This window comes from Pagrus major, chromosome 18 (genome assembly GCF_040436345.1).
Source record: "Pagrus major chromosome 18, Pma_NU_1.0".
Classification (NCBI taxonomy): domain Eukaryota; kingdom Metazoa; phylum Chordata; class Actinopteri; order Spariformes; family Sparidae; genus Pagrus; species Pagrus major.
Genome location: NC_133232.1, coordinates 27,337,139 through 27,354,098, shown reverse-complemented (window position 1 = coordinate 27,354,098; position 16,960 = coordinate 27,337,139). Strand labels below are relative to the sequence as shown.

The window sequence follows — 16,960 nt, the reverse complement described above, 5'->3', positions numbered from 1 at the left end:
GATTTATTGAATGTGCCGCTTGTGTCTGCTTTCATGTTTGCCAGCGATACATTATTTGACTTTTTGTCTGCTTTCAAGAACATGGCGACGCGGATGAATTAAACATGTTAAGCAGGAACCGGTCTTTCTCTGAAAGCCTTACCCTTTTCATGATAACCCCTTTTTAGACATTCAGTGGACTTATCACAGCGTATAAATAGGACAGAATTCATTATTCAAGGGAGGTTTCGGTGAAAAATTAATAGTTGTCCCCGGAGGAGGGTCTGTGGCGCTCCGGAAAAGGAAAACCTTTAAAGTGTACATGCACGGGGGGATCTGGAAGAGTCTGCCCCTCATACTAAAACCTTTACCATGCTACACTACCCACTGATACTGCAAATATAAGTTTGCTCAGCGCTAATGACCGTGACTAATACCGTACACAGTCTGCATTCATGCCTAAGCTGTCCTCAAAAGTATTTTGAGGATGGGGAAAGAAAAGGAAACAGAAGAGGAAAAGCATGAGTGTTTGCTCCTGACACCGACACCTCGTATAGATTACACACTTTCACAGGACAAAACACTGAGACTTGAGCCTGTTGACATCTGAAGAGAGACTCCCTTTTTGTGACTACACTAAATGATTTCACTCAGAAAAATTCCCCACTGCACAATAAAAACACACCCTTGAAAAAAAAAGGCAACACAAACTGTACAGCAGGTCGTCCTCTCAGCTCTGCCGTATAAGAGATTACAATTTTCAGCATGCCCAGATCACTCATGCACTGAAATCACGCCGCCACCGCCGGTGCTGAGTGGTTTTCAGCCTGCCAGTTATCCGTTGAAAGATGGGCTTCCCGATGCCTTTGTATCCACTTCCTATCTGCCTGGCCATGGAGGCAATAACAGTAATGTATGGCTAAGGGAAAACAGAGCTAATCATCAATGACTGCAAGATATATAGCATATGCAGTGGCACCTTGTTTATTACCCTCTCCTCTCCTCCTGCTGAATCCATCGGCTACACAGACGGGCTGCCAGATCCGAGAGCTTCTTCAATGTTAATTTGATTCATTCTTGTTTTCCATAATAATTGGGGGCAATGGGTCAGCGTGATGAATTTGCTTGTTACATGACACAGGATGTAGCACAATGGCGGCTCCTGTACAGTTTGTCTCTCCAGTCTCTCCTCCATCATGCAAAACAGAGGCCCCGTCTTTTAATATATCCGAACACATCCGGTATTTTCTACCGGCTCCTAACTCAACAGGTTTAATTCTTTGAGGGCCCGCTTATGCTTCAAATCAGCTTCTAATTTGATTTTAAAGGGAAAGCTATGAGTGTCATAAGTGACATTTACATTTTTAGATCAAAGTCATCTCCCAAAAATCATGGTTGTTTAGATAGTATTCCGGCTGGAACAATCCAATCTCCTTGCAAATATCAGACAGCTTTGTCAGGTCCCACTTAATCAGTCTATTTTCCTTTCTTTCTTAATCCCTCTAAAATATTTTCACTTCCTTCCTTTCATGCCACGCTTTTTATTTTCATTTCCCAGACCTCGCATTATCTACACAATATGGAAATGTTGAGACATTCATCCATGTGCAATGAATTTTAAGGTGGATTCACATATAAATTTTTTTTTTATCTTATAAATATGCATTTATGTATTGCTTCCTTGTCAGTGACAGCACACCTAGAGTGTGTCCACAGTATCGTCCAGCGTTTTTCACGAGTGCAGACTCACAAAGAAGATGATGAAATATGAGATTTCACACTGGCTTTGGTGTGTGCGTGCGCGTGTGTGTGCGTGCATCTACAAGAGCATGAGTCTTGTGTTTCTACCCCCTGTAGAAACCCTGTTCCTCCTCGTCTGTGTGTCACTGTGATGAGCGCTGATTGCAGATTGTTATGGTGTTTGCACCTCTCATCTATCTGGCCCATGCTGGGTATTTGGCCAGGCCTGATTGTGTTGATGGTGACACCGGCGTCTTGTCCTCAGGAGGGGAGGCCCAATAGTAGTCCAGACATAATGAAGGAGATGTAATCAACCAATGTCACACACACAAAAAGTCAAGTGTCGAGGAGAAAGCTTCTGTTGTTGCTGCTCTATCTTCCCAGCTGTGCTCTCTGTTGATGGAAATCACACAATTGCTGTTGTTGATGCTGGGGCTTTCTTTTTTTGGTAAACATTTTATGCTGAGGCGATATGAAAAATTCAGGTGTTTTTTGTTTTTTTCCTCTCTCCCTCTGACAACAAAGGTGACTTTGAGATAAAGGAATTTACATTAAATTAAGTCTGTACATTGTGTTGGTGTTGTATATTCTCAGTGGAGAAATGGCTACTTCAGCCTACAACATACTTTTAATCAATGGCAACAAAAAGAAAGAAGCAAGCGCTTGGCATCGGGTTGTTCAAGGGATCCTTTCTTTCTTTGTGCACTTTGTCCTCTCTCTGTGCTTTGTCATTTGTTTTGGTGTTCTAATCTCAGCCAAGTCAATAATATTCTTTGTTGTTTGAAATTGTGTGTGGGGAACAAAAAGGCCTCCTCCTTTTGTTGAAAGTACCTGTCTGTGACTTTTCACTCTCTCTCAGACTCCCAGATAAAGTAATCATTAGATGTTGTTTTCTGCCTGCAATTACTTTCAGCTACAATGGGTCAAACACTAGGAAAGCAAAAGGGGTCGAGAGCAGACAAGGCTAGATGGATTACAGGCGAGGAACTGTATGGGTCCCACAAGTGCTGATAAATACGTATGTGGCTCAGAGACCCGCTCCCGTTCGGCGGCGTCTGAGTAAGTGCATCAAAAGTAATTAGTCCAGGGTATATATGGACAACCTCGCTCCCCTCTTATCTGCGTCACATTGTCTCCTTTTTAAGAAAGGCCATTCACGCCATGTGGCATTGTTTGTTTTAAAAAATAGAAAAAGGAGGAAGAATGGCTTTGGCATTTCTTATATCTCACTTCGTACCGCAGCTACAAAGAATTGCTTTGAAATGTATGGTTTAGTGGGAAAATCCACCACTCCATTATTGTAAGTAACTCATTACCAGGTTCTTTGATCATGATTTCACTGATGAGAATGGCTATAAGATGAAGACCATATATCACAGTGACGTCACTTCCATGTAGTTGATTTGCATTGCGGAGATACGGGAAATCAGCATACTTGTTAATGTCTGTTGTCATTTTAACTGTAACAGTTAAAGATATCTAGTGAAACATGCTTCTCTGACCTATCTAAGGTTTCTGCTGGGCTTATTTCATGCTGTGTTGCTTTGCTAGGATCTTTGATATCTACCCACCAGCGACATCTCAGACTAGTCGCTTGTTTTGGGTAAACTTAAGCTGTAATTTTCCTTAGTCTGTGGCCCAACGGGTAAATTAGGAGTCCAACCTAACCTTCGTGAAATTGTTGTTATTAATGAGATATGAAAACATCTTATATGTACTTTAGATGAATTCGATGTATACATTTTTAAATAACATCATGAAAAAAGACATTGATTGATGTTGATTGGTTGATCTGCCTTTAAAAAACCTGTGTAGACCCGCTAATTTTGGTGGAAAAGCGGCAAAACATTGTGATTGGTTCTATGGAGATATTTCGGTAATACTTTTTATAATGCCTATGTCTATAGTGATAAACATAAACATACTTGTAATGCATTATAATGCACCCACAGTATAGTGCTGTACAATCATAGTTATAAGAACTTATGAATATTCACAAGGCTTTATAGCAATAACTTATTCATTACTCATTATGACACTATGATGAACATACTTATAATGCATTATAATGCACATAAAGTAACAATAATCAAAACTCATTCTGACACCGACGTCTATAATGCATTATAAACATACTTATAATGTGCTATAATGTACATATATTTCTAAGCAATCGTAAATATTCACAGTGCTTTCTAACAATAATCATAACACATAAAAAAAAGCGTTTTGTACGGTATCAATAGTCCGTAATTGCTGGTTACTCACTATTTTTGCAAGGATCATAGTGCATTAAATTTCTTGTAGTTGTAATACATTATAATCATTTTAAAACACATTATAATCACTTTTCATAATGTGATTATAAGTGACTGTAAATGGCCATTGAGTTTAGTAAGGAAATTCCTGAGGAATAGGCAGATATAAAACATCACAGGCTGATTAGAAGCCACCATAAGTGGTTACTGTTTTCAGTAAAGGAGACATTTTATGCTCAATTTCAGGTTCATAATTTTATTGGGGTTACTACTAGAATAGGTGTACATGCTTAAGTGCTCAAAAACACATCAGTTTTCTCATACTGTCCAGTGCAGCAGCACTGTATCCCCCCTCTGTCTGAAACGTTCTGTTTTAGCTCCTGTCTCTTTAAGGCCGCCCTCTCAAATACCCAGTTCCGTCTGATTGGTCAGCTCACACACGCCTGACCCAGCACCACTAACAACAACAGAGCAAATCAATTCTTTCGTGCCGAACTACTCACTTTGCATAAATTATGCGAATGTGTGACATGGTGTGATGTCACAAAGTCGCTGATTTGAAGGCGGGACTACTGGCAGGGCGTTTGAGGGGTAGTGTTCTGTGACTTTAACCTTTTTAACCATCATCTTGAAGACAAGGAAAACATTAAAAAAGCATAGTGGATCCCCTTTAAGTAATGAAAAAAATAAGATTAAGTCAATGAACAGCCCAAAAAAAAATGCTTTTCTAACAGATACTAACATACAATGAATGTATGACTCCAACTTTACACAAGTCTGCTGCGCAAAATCAGAGAAATCCATTATACTAATGTGTGTAATGTATTGATGTAATAATCAGTTATGATTATGTTATAAAGCATTATGAACGTCCATGTGCTCTTCAATATAACTATGGTTATTTTGCAGTGTCAGCACATCACAACGCATTATAAGTATGTTCACAATGCATTATAATGCATTGTAGACATGGGCTTCACTGAAAGTGTAACTGATATTTCAGTTGTTTCATTCTGCATCCTAAAATAAAATCTTGCTGATAAAATTCCTCAGTAGCTGTTTGCCCCGGCACGGCTCCTTATAGATCTTAATACATGTCAGCCTCCTACATGGCTCCAATGACCTCTGCAGCACGAGTTGATCGCTGCCTTTCCAAAGAGCATGCCAAGTTTTCACTGCTACAATGGAATATTTACTTCCTCCTATATGTCCTTGTCAGCAGCGACAATGACAGCTCTTATTGCCTTCGCTAAGGGATTATACTGTACCTCTCCCTGATAGAAGTAAAGAAAAACCAAATAGCATTTGACTCTGACGTGCAGAGAAAAGTTAATTTTCAGACTCATTGCCATAGAGACAGGCTTTTTACGGAGAAGTCACAGACCTTGCCTCGGAGCCTGCATATCCTTATTTCATTGTTAAAATAATGTATATGCGGGACTTGTGTTGCAGATAGTTGTTATTCCTTCAGACACCAGACATGAATTCATATATGAGCGCACATCATCAAAACTATAAATCAGTCATAAGTGTGCATCCCAAATAGTCAGCCCCTAGTCAGCAGCAGGGATGGTGAAATGCATCAAGCATTTAAGCAAGCTGTCTTGTATTTGTAATTCAGTGAAAGTGAGACATTAGTTTCTCCTTCGAATGATGATTGCCAGAGCTGAGATGAAACTAATGGCATCTCTCTTTCAGTGCAACACCAAGGGGTTTTAATAGCGCTATTATTATTAATGACCATCCATTTGCTTATCCAGATTGTACGTTTGGAGTGAGTGTAAGGCCGAGTGAAGTGATAAAGTCTTGGTAATTACAAACTCAATTATTCCTACTGAGATTCTATTTGTTTGAAAGAATCTTCCACATTCTTGTGTTTCTGTCTTTTGGTCTCCCTTCCAGAAATAAAGACATGCGCTCGTGCACCTTCTCTCCCTCTCTCTCTCTCTCTCTCTCGTCTCATCTCCTATTCACACAAGAACACATAATATGATAATGATAATACTTTTGCACTCGTGATAGCTGTAGTAGCACTCCAGGACGGTTCTATAACTCTCGATGGAAGGCAAGTTCTTCCATTTTAAACATCTCACACGGCCAAATATAAGCCTCTTTGCATTTTTCTTTTATTTTCTGGCACCATTAAACCTGTCGAGTCCATATTAATTGACACTGAAAGGGGAAGAGCTGTAGGGGCTGGTGAAAGGTTTATTTTCTTGGCGTAGTTACATTCCAGAATGTGTATGAACTTTTGCACTTTTGTAAATGTTGTGTGAGTGGAAAAAAGAAATAAACCTCTGAGCTCTGAGAGTCTTTGCAGAGAATGTTAGAAAAGAAAACAAGAGTGCTGCATAGTGACAGCCCATGCATCACAACCTTAGACAATAAATTGAAAAAAAGTCCAATAGAAGGAAAGAAATGAAGATTTACAGTATTTCAACTGTCATGGGAAAGACGTGGATCCTTTTAAGTCATAACACAGCACACATGTGACACATAAAGCAAACAAATATAATTTAATCAGGCCATTATACTTACGTGGAGGCAGGTGATAAAGCTTTCATTTGACAATACATAAATTTGATGCATATACGTTTCAGGCTAAAAAATTGAAAAGACTGCACGTCATTAACACTGTAGGATGAGTCAGGGGCCTAGTCCACCTTCCTGATGGCTGTTTGAGGAATTGAATGTCCTAGATGCATGCAATTATCCTTTTAATTAGCAATAATGAGTTTGTGCATGCTGAAATAATAAGTCGAACCACGATGTGTGCAGGCCTTAATGTGAAGCTCATCAAGATGTAACCAGCTCTGTCAGTAAATATCATCAACTGTCATGTTAAATATCTCATACTATTGTACTGAGAAGCCCCGATCAGGGTTTCTCAGTAATATGCATGGTAACTGTGTGTGTGTGTGCGTGTGTGTGTTTCTGCCTGTCAGAGCACACATTTGCATTAGTGGATTTCATGGCCATCAGGGGGGGAAAAAATAAGTGAGATTGAATGCATACCAGTATAATAAAAAGGTAAAATATAATACTTAGGTACAAAATGACGACATTCCAGACATCTTCAACAACCTCATGGGACAAGTGTTGTGCTGTTTATCATTGCTTAATCAAATCATTACAACATTACCTTGATGCCGAAATGTAACCAATTATCTTTATATTACCCACTGTGTACAGTAACCTCACCATTAGCATGCAGCAGCATGGGCCTGGACATTTGAATTACTGCTCATTATTTCAGCATTACGACCTGTATTAATGTCCAAAACAAGTATGTCCATACACACAACAAATGTAGAATAATCCTACAGTACATTCACCACATTGTAGCAAATTGTCGTTGCTGGTGCATCAGGAATGCATTAGTTTTTGTTCTGGGATGATTCAAAATCAAAGCTGCACATTAAAAGGACGTTATTATCGATGAATCATCTGCACGCCAGCTGATTGGAATATTATACAATGTTTTTTGAACAGGGGTGGATACAAGTGGAATATGTTCACTCTAATGCAATCCAGTACAATGGACTTGCAAGGAAAGAGGTTTCAGAAAGGCTTTTATTCAGCTTTTTGCAGGCTCATGTGTGTGGTTTAGACTGAGCTATCTTTATGTGATAATGTTGATGTGATCAATTTTATTTTTATTTTTTTCTGCTTACAACAACAAAAAGAAAAGAAAAAGACGTATCAAACGTTTTATAGGGCTACTGAATTGGATGGGACTTCAAAATATCCCGGGTATTCAAAATATGTCCAGCTATGGAGGACTGAATGCCAAAATCAAATTTAAGATAAAAAAAATGACTCAATGAATAGATTCATATGCTGTTAAATGTACAAAAACAATATTAAAAATAAATGTAGGCATTCAAAAATGTATGAAATGTGACAAAAATGTATATTTCTAATAAAAAATATAAAATGGATAAAGTAAATAATAGGAAAATTAATTCAAAGGTAAATAAACACACATTTAAACTGAAATATTCATTTATGTATTTATGTAAATACTATTATTATTATTATTATTATTATAAATGAATTAATGCCTACATTATTTTTTATTTTGGTGCATTATATTAATTTATTTATCGAGCCATTTATTTATTTATTTTGGCAATTTCGGTCCTCCATATACAACCCCCTGTAATTTAAAGTACTCACCTGATAAAGCCTGTGTACCACGTTAACTCACCGTGTCTGCAGTCGAATTTATACGCTTTCATTTGTCCAGTTTTGAGCTTCAGTGCAAAAACATTTTATGGTGATCCTTTGCGTGCCGTGCAGGATACTCATACCTCTCTCTTACACATGTCCGGTGTTTATACAAGCTGTAATGTTTGACCACACGAATGGAAGGTCGGCTGAAGGTGGATGCAGCGGTGTTCGATCCGCGACCGGCCAAAGGATGTGTTGATGTTGCAGAACAAGATTGCTTTAGGCTACTGCTGCTATTGACCTTGCGTATGACCATAAGATCAACTAAAAAAAAACAGAACCGTGGCACTGCGGGGTGTCGAGAAATACACAACAAGACCATGGATAATAGATTACTTTATGACAGAGCAGTCAAATTAGCCTGCAGGCTGTTTTGAATCAGAAATGAATACCAATTAATTTTTTAGAGTCAACAGTAGTCAGTTTTTGAGGTTTAGGGGAGCTCATATTAGCTCTTCAGTCGAGTCTACAGAGTATCTAAATAGGTATCACAGTTTTGTCTCAAGCACATCACCACTGCTCAGTGTAGATGAATCATCTCAAATGAGAACAGTAGGCCTGATCCCAGTCGTGCTGTCTATTAAACCCAATTGTTTGCCATTATCCCCACTTGTCTGCCATTCAAATTTCCTTGAACGAAAGTAGAAAAGAATGTTCTCAGCATCAGGGGATCCTTGGCGTCAGTGATGTGTGATTCCTCCCGAAAGCTCCGCGGGGTACAGTTGTTTCCCCTGAATACAAAAGACAGCGGCATCACAAGCAGGCTGCGGCATACCTCGAGCTGACGAAAGCAGCCAGAGCTGTCAGCGACATCACTCAAGCCGTGCTCCCACCCTCCCAAGCCCGCCACCGCCTATCCAAACTATCCCACTGGAATAGAAAATAGTACAGGCCCATCTCTTTTGGAGAGGCTAGATGTGAAATATTGCATACAAAATTTGGAGGCACTGAAGGCTGTTGACACAGAACTGCTGTGAGTTCAAGCTGTGTGAAGTCACAGAGCCACACACTACCTTTCATTTGCAAAGTACGCTATGACTGCACTGATCATTTCAAGTTGAAGTGGAGGGAGGAAATCTGGCAAAGACACACGTTTGAATGTGCGCTTCTGTCCGGGCCAGTAACTTTTATTTGTGTGTCCCGGTGCACGCTTTTGGAATAAAGAGTTCATGCTAACAGCATTACCTCATCAAAAAAACGGCAGTACCCCTGAAAAGGCATTACCACCAGCAGAAAACCCTCAGAGAGAGATTGAGTCAGGGCACGGCCGAGACTTGGCTCGGCCCTATTGTGCTAGCTCAGAGAATGAGAAAGCAGCATCCATTTTTGCCTTAATGAAGTTAGTGACCCTCTGAAAGGTGACACATTTACCGCCCAGGGGATTTATACACTCCTGCTCCAAGGCTCCAGTTCAATATGGAGAGGACAGATTTGACTCCACGTGAGCGCTCCAAATATATCCTCACAATTTATACCAGGCGATTCATTTTCAGACACTGCTCTCATAATTAAAGTTGACGCTGTGCTATTCAATCTGCTGTGGTACAGAAATACAAAAAAAAAGTGAGCGCATTGAGCCGTTATACGACAGTCTAGATAGTTTTGGGAGGCTGGACCTGTATCACTAACGGAGGCTAATCAGAATATTCATTTTCATTTTGTAGAATGCCATAAAACAATATACGAGGTAGCAGGAAGATTTGCAGATTTCTGTTGAACAGAATCACACAGGGCATGCAGATCTTGTGTGCATGAAGGAAATAGTCGTCCCTGTGTAGTAGGGTCTAAGACTGCTTAATTATTTATAGCATTCTTACTTATGCAAATATACTAAATAATTTCTACATGACAGCTTGCAGCTGAAGCCTAGAGGAGTGATGTGATGTTTGAATGGGGACCCCTCTTTCCTTTGCATGTCCTAGGAAACATAACACTGCGGGCTCCTGGTTGCCTTGGTGCACACTGTTTTACATTCTAATTATCTGGCTTGACAGGCTTTATTGCTGAGGCTCAATGCTGAGGCCTCATCCCAGACTCATTTCACATGTGATGTCAGTGCCGGGATAATGAGATAAGATAGTTTGAGTGCTTAGCCTTGCCCAGTCGCCTCCTTATTCAGTATTCTAGTTTTCTTTTTTTCCCCCCTTCCCTTCCATGCATGTAACTTAAATGCTGCCACAATTAACCACACTAATTAACTGCACCTGTAGATGCTAAAGATGCTCACAGGATCCTAGGATAATGGTTTTTCTCTACCTAGTTTTCTTATTTGACCAGATGTATTTTGGATTCTGAAAGATCAGAAGGGTTTTAAGGTGTGCCACATTGACAGTGATTAAAATAAACAATGCTTTGTAACGACGTTCATTAAATATTTAATACTGTAAAGCCAATCCGAGACGCAAACAGCAAGACATTTTTTTTTCAAACTCTAATTAAGCTACAGGGAATTCCTTGCATATTGTAGGTAAACAGACAGAGTCATGGGAATACCAGTGGAAATTAAATGCTCGGCTGGTGTTTTTCTCATTACAAGATGAAATGAAACATTTATCACTGACTTTCATTTCGCTAAAAGGCTGACATTTTGTGGGTCAACCACTGATAAGGCGACAACTTTCTTCTGTTTACATTATGATTCATGAGTTCATTCAGTGGTTTTACAGCGCCGCGGTAACAGCTTCACATTCCAGCTGCACTTCTGTATGTTTTGACCTGTGTTGTTCTCTGTTTTTTGCAGCCATCGAGGTGAACCTGCAGAAAGCCTTGGCTGAGGCCTCTGAGACCTGTACCCAGGAGTGTCTGATACTGGGCCACTCCGACAGCTGCTGGATGCCCCCAGCCCTGGCCCAGTTCCAGAGTCCTAGTAGCAACAGCCCCACCTCCACCCCTACTGCCACCGCCATCACCGCTACAATGCCCTCCTTTGGCTTCCAGCAGAGCTGTGCCCGGGGAGCCAAAGCCACCATGGGCAGCATGGGGATCATGGATGGTCGCCACACCCTGGGCCGGTCCGTGCCCAGAAAAGATGAACTGGACAAAGGGATCAACCGGCCGCAGTTCTACAACACCCTGGATAGACACTGCAGTAAGAAGGAGGACCCCGTCAAGGTCATCCCACTGGCGAGCTTCTCCTCCCCCGCGGAGCAGACCACTGGCGGGGGCAGTGGCTCTTTCTTACATGAGCACCAGCTGTAAAAGTTAAAGACAGATCTCCATCGCCCTGACTCTATACATAGATGGTATCTTGTCAGCGACTTATTGATCAGTACGTATGCATACGTGTGGAGGTATGCATAAATATGAAGAACTTTAACCAGCTCCAGCTCATTATTACTAAAGAAGACATGTGAGAGAGGATTTGATCATGATGGCATTGTTCAGACAAAATCATACGGGATCGGTCTGACAGTTAAAGCATTTGAAAGGACATATAAGTCTTAACATAGCAGGCCCATGTATAATAAATCAAGGTAGTTCTATACCAAAGTAGTTCCATCACTGAAAAAAAGAAGTTTTGCTTTCAGTTTGGTGATGTTTGCTTAGTGAAAGGGCAATGTACGCTTCAAGCTCCTCGGGCCCAGCTTTGTGGAACTGCGTCCTTAAAGACCATTTCCTCATGCAGAAAAACATGCAAAATATAGTACTTTGTGTTGAGTGAGCTAAATTGGGCTAAATGTTAATTATGAGCTCTGAGTGGATGGTGTTTCTGTTAAAGTTCTAGTGAAGTATTGCTCTGTATAACACGCAGCACAAACTCCTTTGGTGGTGGAAGATATTTCTTTTGTCTTGCCTGAACGTTTTTCAGAAGTCTATTTTGGTCAGGGGACTGCAGAAGGATAAAAAAAAAAAAAGTCTACAAAGCATAACTAGGCCAATGGTAGATAACACCGGTAATCTTTTGCATTCTACATTTTCACCATGGACCAGTACACAAATTATAACAGAAAAAAACCCTCCTGCTTACACAAACATACACATACCCAAGATGTTTTCCATATGGTCGTCGCTCCATCTCTGCCAACTCTATTAAGAAAATGTTCACTTACTATCTCGGTAGCTTAGCCTTGAAAGGCGCAGGCAGATGCGCTTTGGAAACGTACCCTTTGTTTCCTTCTCTTTGTTTCTATTTTTCACATTTTGCTGCTCAGAAACACTCACATGATAACAGCCATGGAGCCAATAATGAAATTCTCAGTCTAATTACTTTGATGTGTGATCTCAGTAGCTATCCTCATTGTTGTTAGGAGATCTGGAATGGTTCCTTTGGTTCGCCAGAAACATGCAGTGGCAAAAGAAAGGTGACATGGAAAATAGCAGCTTTTTTTTACGCTCGCTCTCCTCTCATTATATCATTATAAACACCTACTGTTCCCTCAGTTAATCACTATTCTGTGTTTTCATACAACTCACTTTGAGTGCAAAGTTTCAATTATCAGCTTTATACTATGCTGGAATAACAGACCAGGGTGCAAGAATTTCTTGAGGGCCCTGAGTCAAACTAAATTATTGATCTCTGTGTTATTTTTGCAGTTACAGGCCTTGGCACTATTTAAAAAGGACCTCCCTGCAGGCTGCCCCTCACCGTGGTTTCATCACACACACACGCTGCTTCGGTGCCTGTGTGTGTAAATCGTACTGATGATGATAACTACTTCAGACTAACTTGGTGCTGTAACAGATTGGGTGCAGTATAATCTATTGCTACAGCAATAAGTGACTTTGCTGATATCCATTTTTCTTTCCAGTAACATCCAAGCCAGGTGTCTACATCATAAGGTATATGATTCATGTGATTCATTTTCGTGTACCATCTTGCAAATTGGGAACAGGCCTAAATCTATAATGCAACTCGGCATTCTCGAGGGAAGGTGCGAGGCAAATTGTGTTTGCATGCTCTTAGCTACCACACCTATTCTCTCTAATACTTAGGGTCAGGACTCTTATCATTATAAAGAGGATTAATCTGAGACTCAGTAAAATGATCACTTAAAGAGACGGAGTGTCAAGGACACGGAAAAGGGGCAATTCAATTTCACCTCGGTCAATTACGAAAATGAAATTGATTCAAAACAAGCAACTTAAATAAATCCTCCTATAAACATTCGTTGATGAAAATGTCCCTGTTTGGGAATCCAATTTCTTCTCATTTGGTATTTTTTCACTCTATCACTTTTCATCTCATTTCATTATTGTAGTCAGACCAAATGGTATAAACAATACATATTTCATCAAAAGGAGCGCATATCAAAGGGAACATACATCATGATGTTTCGTGTCTCTGACAAATACGAATGCAACACTTGTGATGAGATCCAAAATTTGCCTCAAAAAATCCTCTTTTTTTTTTTTAATTGTCTCTGTTTACAATTATGTGAATAAGTAGGGCAAATAAATTCCTGGTTGGATCTTTTCAACAAAAATAAATATGAAAAACAACATGTTCCTTAAAGAAACTTTGCTGTTCATTAACATCAAGACATACAAAAATGATCTGCTGTTGGAGTGTTTATAAATACGACATGGGAAATTGTGCCCTTCCTCATACCATGGAGGTAGAGAATATCCATGAAATATATACGGGATAATACACTGTCACACTGTAATAAAAAATGTGATTGTTTGAAATGATTCATCCAATCACATGTGTACAGTAAGCACAATATTACATATCTGTAACCCTCACTGTGTTTTAACTTACTCTGCCTACATACTCCTATGTACTGTAATGTTGCAGCAGCTGGAAGACAACTTCTAGAGGGAATAGTATAATAACTGCATGAATGTACATCTGTAGGATGTTGCTTTTGATACTGACTTTTTTTTTGTCTACTGCAGTCCTGTTTTCGTTTTACCATTCGCCCTTCTAGAGGTAAAAGTAGTGGTGTTTTGTTCATTTATTTCTCAAACAAAGAGCATACCATATGAATGTGCATTTGGCTCCTCTGAGTGAGTAGTGTCCCGCTGTGTCAAAAGGTTTCTCATCACTCACAAAAAAACACGCAGTGAAATAGACAAAATGTCAAAGACTGATCGCAGGTTTTCCACTTTGCATGCTCTCACTGTTATTTTCATATTTTTCTAACTCCCTCTGCCCTGAGAGTAAAGATAGTATACATAAAACTGAAGATTGCTTTTTTTATTTTCAGAATTTTTCTATTCAAAATGCGTGTCATGATTACCATGTCAACCTGTGTCTTAATTTGCATGAACTGTTTGGACTCCCACATGGCATTTTGACACTTGACTGTGTAGTCCATGCATCCATCATTAGATTCAGTGTCAGTATTGATGTTTACTGCTCTACCTGTTCGTCTGTCTTATGGAACAAAACAAATGTTACACAGTGTACACATTCAAACTTTGTAAAGTGTGCGTACCACGTATGCCTCTACGTACACACAGTTATCTATACTGTCAGGTAAACTGGATTTTAAACTGTACATAGCAGTACCCCTAAGAACTAGTATCATGGTTTCAAACTGGAAAGACTAATGGCTACAGGCTAAATACTGGAATTCTTGACAAAAAAGGAAAAAGGGAAAACATAAGAAGGGATGAGATGACAATCTCTGCTGTAATGTAAATGGATACATATGCATAATATTGATGAGAGTTTGTTTGAATGTGTTTCTAGGTGACCTTGTATGTGTGCAAGGGAGAGTGTGTGCGTCTCCTCGCATGTATGAGTGTGTGCGTTCGCGTGTGTGCACATATGTGTATACTGGCATGCACTTTGCCGGAATATTTTATGTACACAAATGTATCTTGTACAAAAACTATATCAAAATATAAGACTTAAGTATATGCTTGTAAATTAGTCATCAGTGAGTCAGGTCGAGTTTGCTTTGAGAGAAAGCTTCAGTGCTTGCCAGCAAATCTGTATTGGTCAGTTAAAGCTATACAGTCTGTGTTGTTATGCCTTTGTAAGATATCCCATTTGAATCTATGAAAAAAATGACCTTCCATATGGTGAAATGATTTTTCTTGTCATTGAATTTTACTTGAGCCATTAAATATTGAGTCCTCAAAGTACACATGGATCACGCTTGTCCTTCACTTGATATTGTTGCTTGGTTCACTTGTTCTAAGAGCATCTCCTTACCAGTGATAGATGTGACGTGAGAGCATACTGTCGCTGTATTCCAATTATGGCAATTACAAGCAAAAGATATAAGACCCATCAAATTGGACAAGGCATTTCACCTTCATCATTTCTGAGACTGAATATCCCTGGGGAAACAATTAAACCTATGACATATATGTTTACATTCAAGGGAAAAGAGAAACAGAAACTATTATTAAACACAGACATACCATGGAGAGAAGGCTCACAAAGGGTTTTTACTTTACATCACTGCATGTCTCCTTTGAAGCACAACTACTGTGTATAATTACAACGAACAAAAGTAAGTGTGTTAGCCTCTATGTCATACATATGAGGGAAATATCCATCTGTTTTTCTTTTGTGTTAAATGATCACTTGTCATTGTGGTGACATACTGGGTACATTAAACCTGCATCCGAGTATACAGCTATTCTTTTTTTCCCACGTTGGGCATCAGCTGAACCCAGGATTGTGGAAGTTGCCACATTCACACGAAATTACATAGGACTTGTGATCTCAGATATAAAATGTCCTCAACTTTGCACTTAATTAAATCTATCTGAAATGAAAACAAATATGGATGCCTCAAACCATCATGTGAGGCAGCATATTTCAGCTAAAACAGCAAACTTTTTTTCTGGCCACTTGGGGCCAGGATGGGAGAAAAAGCTGTTTAAGGTGCAATATGTAATAACTGTGGACATTTTTGTGGTTTAAAACATGAAAAAATCAATTGAAATTATCAACAGAATATGAGGGAATATCACTTTTGACGTTATGTCAAAGACATCTATATATTGTGTTGCAGAGATGTTGACTAAACTTAGCATGCTAGCCCTGGTCCGTCCTGTCCTGTACCTCCAGAGTCTACTCCTCAAAATGACCAAGTTAAGTACACCAATAATTTTAAATTGTTAAAACTTTTTATCTTTACAACTTAATTACAATTTAATTGTCTTCTTTGTAAGCTTAGGGCCATTGGTCTCTTGGCTAACTAGCTAAGCAGCAGTTAGCGGTTCATCTGTTTATATACTGCCCCCCACTTTTGGAGCGACCTTCAACAGGTGGTCAGTTCTTACATATTGCATCTTTAAGCCACCATTGACATAGTACCACCTTATAAATGTGATGCTTTGAATGTATTAGCAAACATTCCCATCCATTAGACACAGAGCAACATTAGCATTCATTTGTAATTGCTGTCAATTACTCTCCTTTTAACTCCACCAACTCCTGAGGGAAGCATCTGGATCTTTAGCTGCTAAATGCTCTATTATGTCAACCACCTAGTTACTAAATGTGGTGCTGAAGCAGGTAGTATATAGTACGTTTTTTCAAATGAAACAGCTGCTTTCTTCGATCAAAGCAACGCTGATGAGACTGAACCGAAACAGTAGATTGTGGGCTGGACAACCAAAACAAAGTTAAAAGACGCTATAAAATCCTCTACAGCAGATGGGACCTGCTGTCAGGAGATAATTCCCTGTGGGTTCAATGAAAGCAACCCCTGTCACATTCAATTACTCATATTATCCATTGTTAATTTAAAAAATATTGATTATAGGAGCATCAAACACAACTTAATTAGACATTTGTAAGTTGTAATCAGCTGGTACCTCCCATCTCACACAGTGTGAGCAAT

At 39.5% G+C, this 16,960-nt stretch overlaps 1 protein-coding gene across 1 annotated transcript in view; it reads left to right on the top strand.

Moving 5' to 3' along the window:
• pcdh11 (protocadherin 11) overlaps positions 1-11,408 on the top strand; it is a 127,641-nt gene extending 116,233 nt beyond the window's left edge. The window contains exon 4 of the mRNA XM_073486559.1: positions 10,951-11,408. Within this exon, the coding sequence (XP_073342660.1) occupies positions 10,951-11,408 (458 nt within the window). The remainder of the gene's footprint in view (positions 1-10,950) is intronic.
• Positions 11,409-16,960: the final 5,552 nt, after the last annotated feature.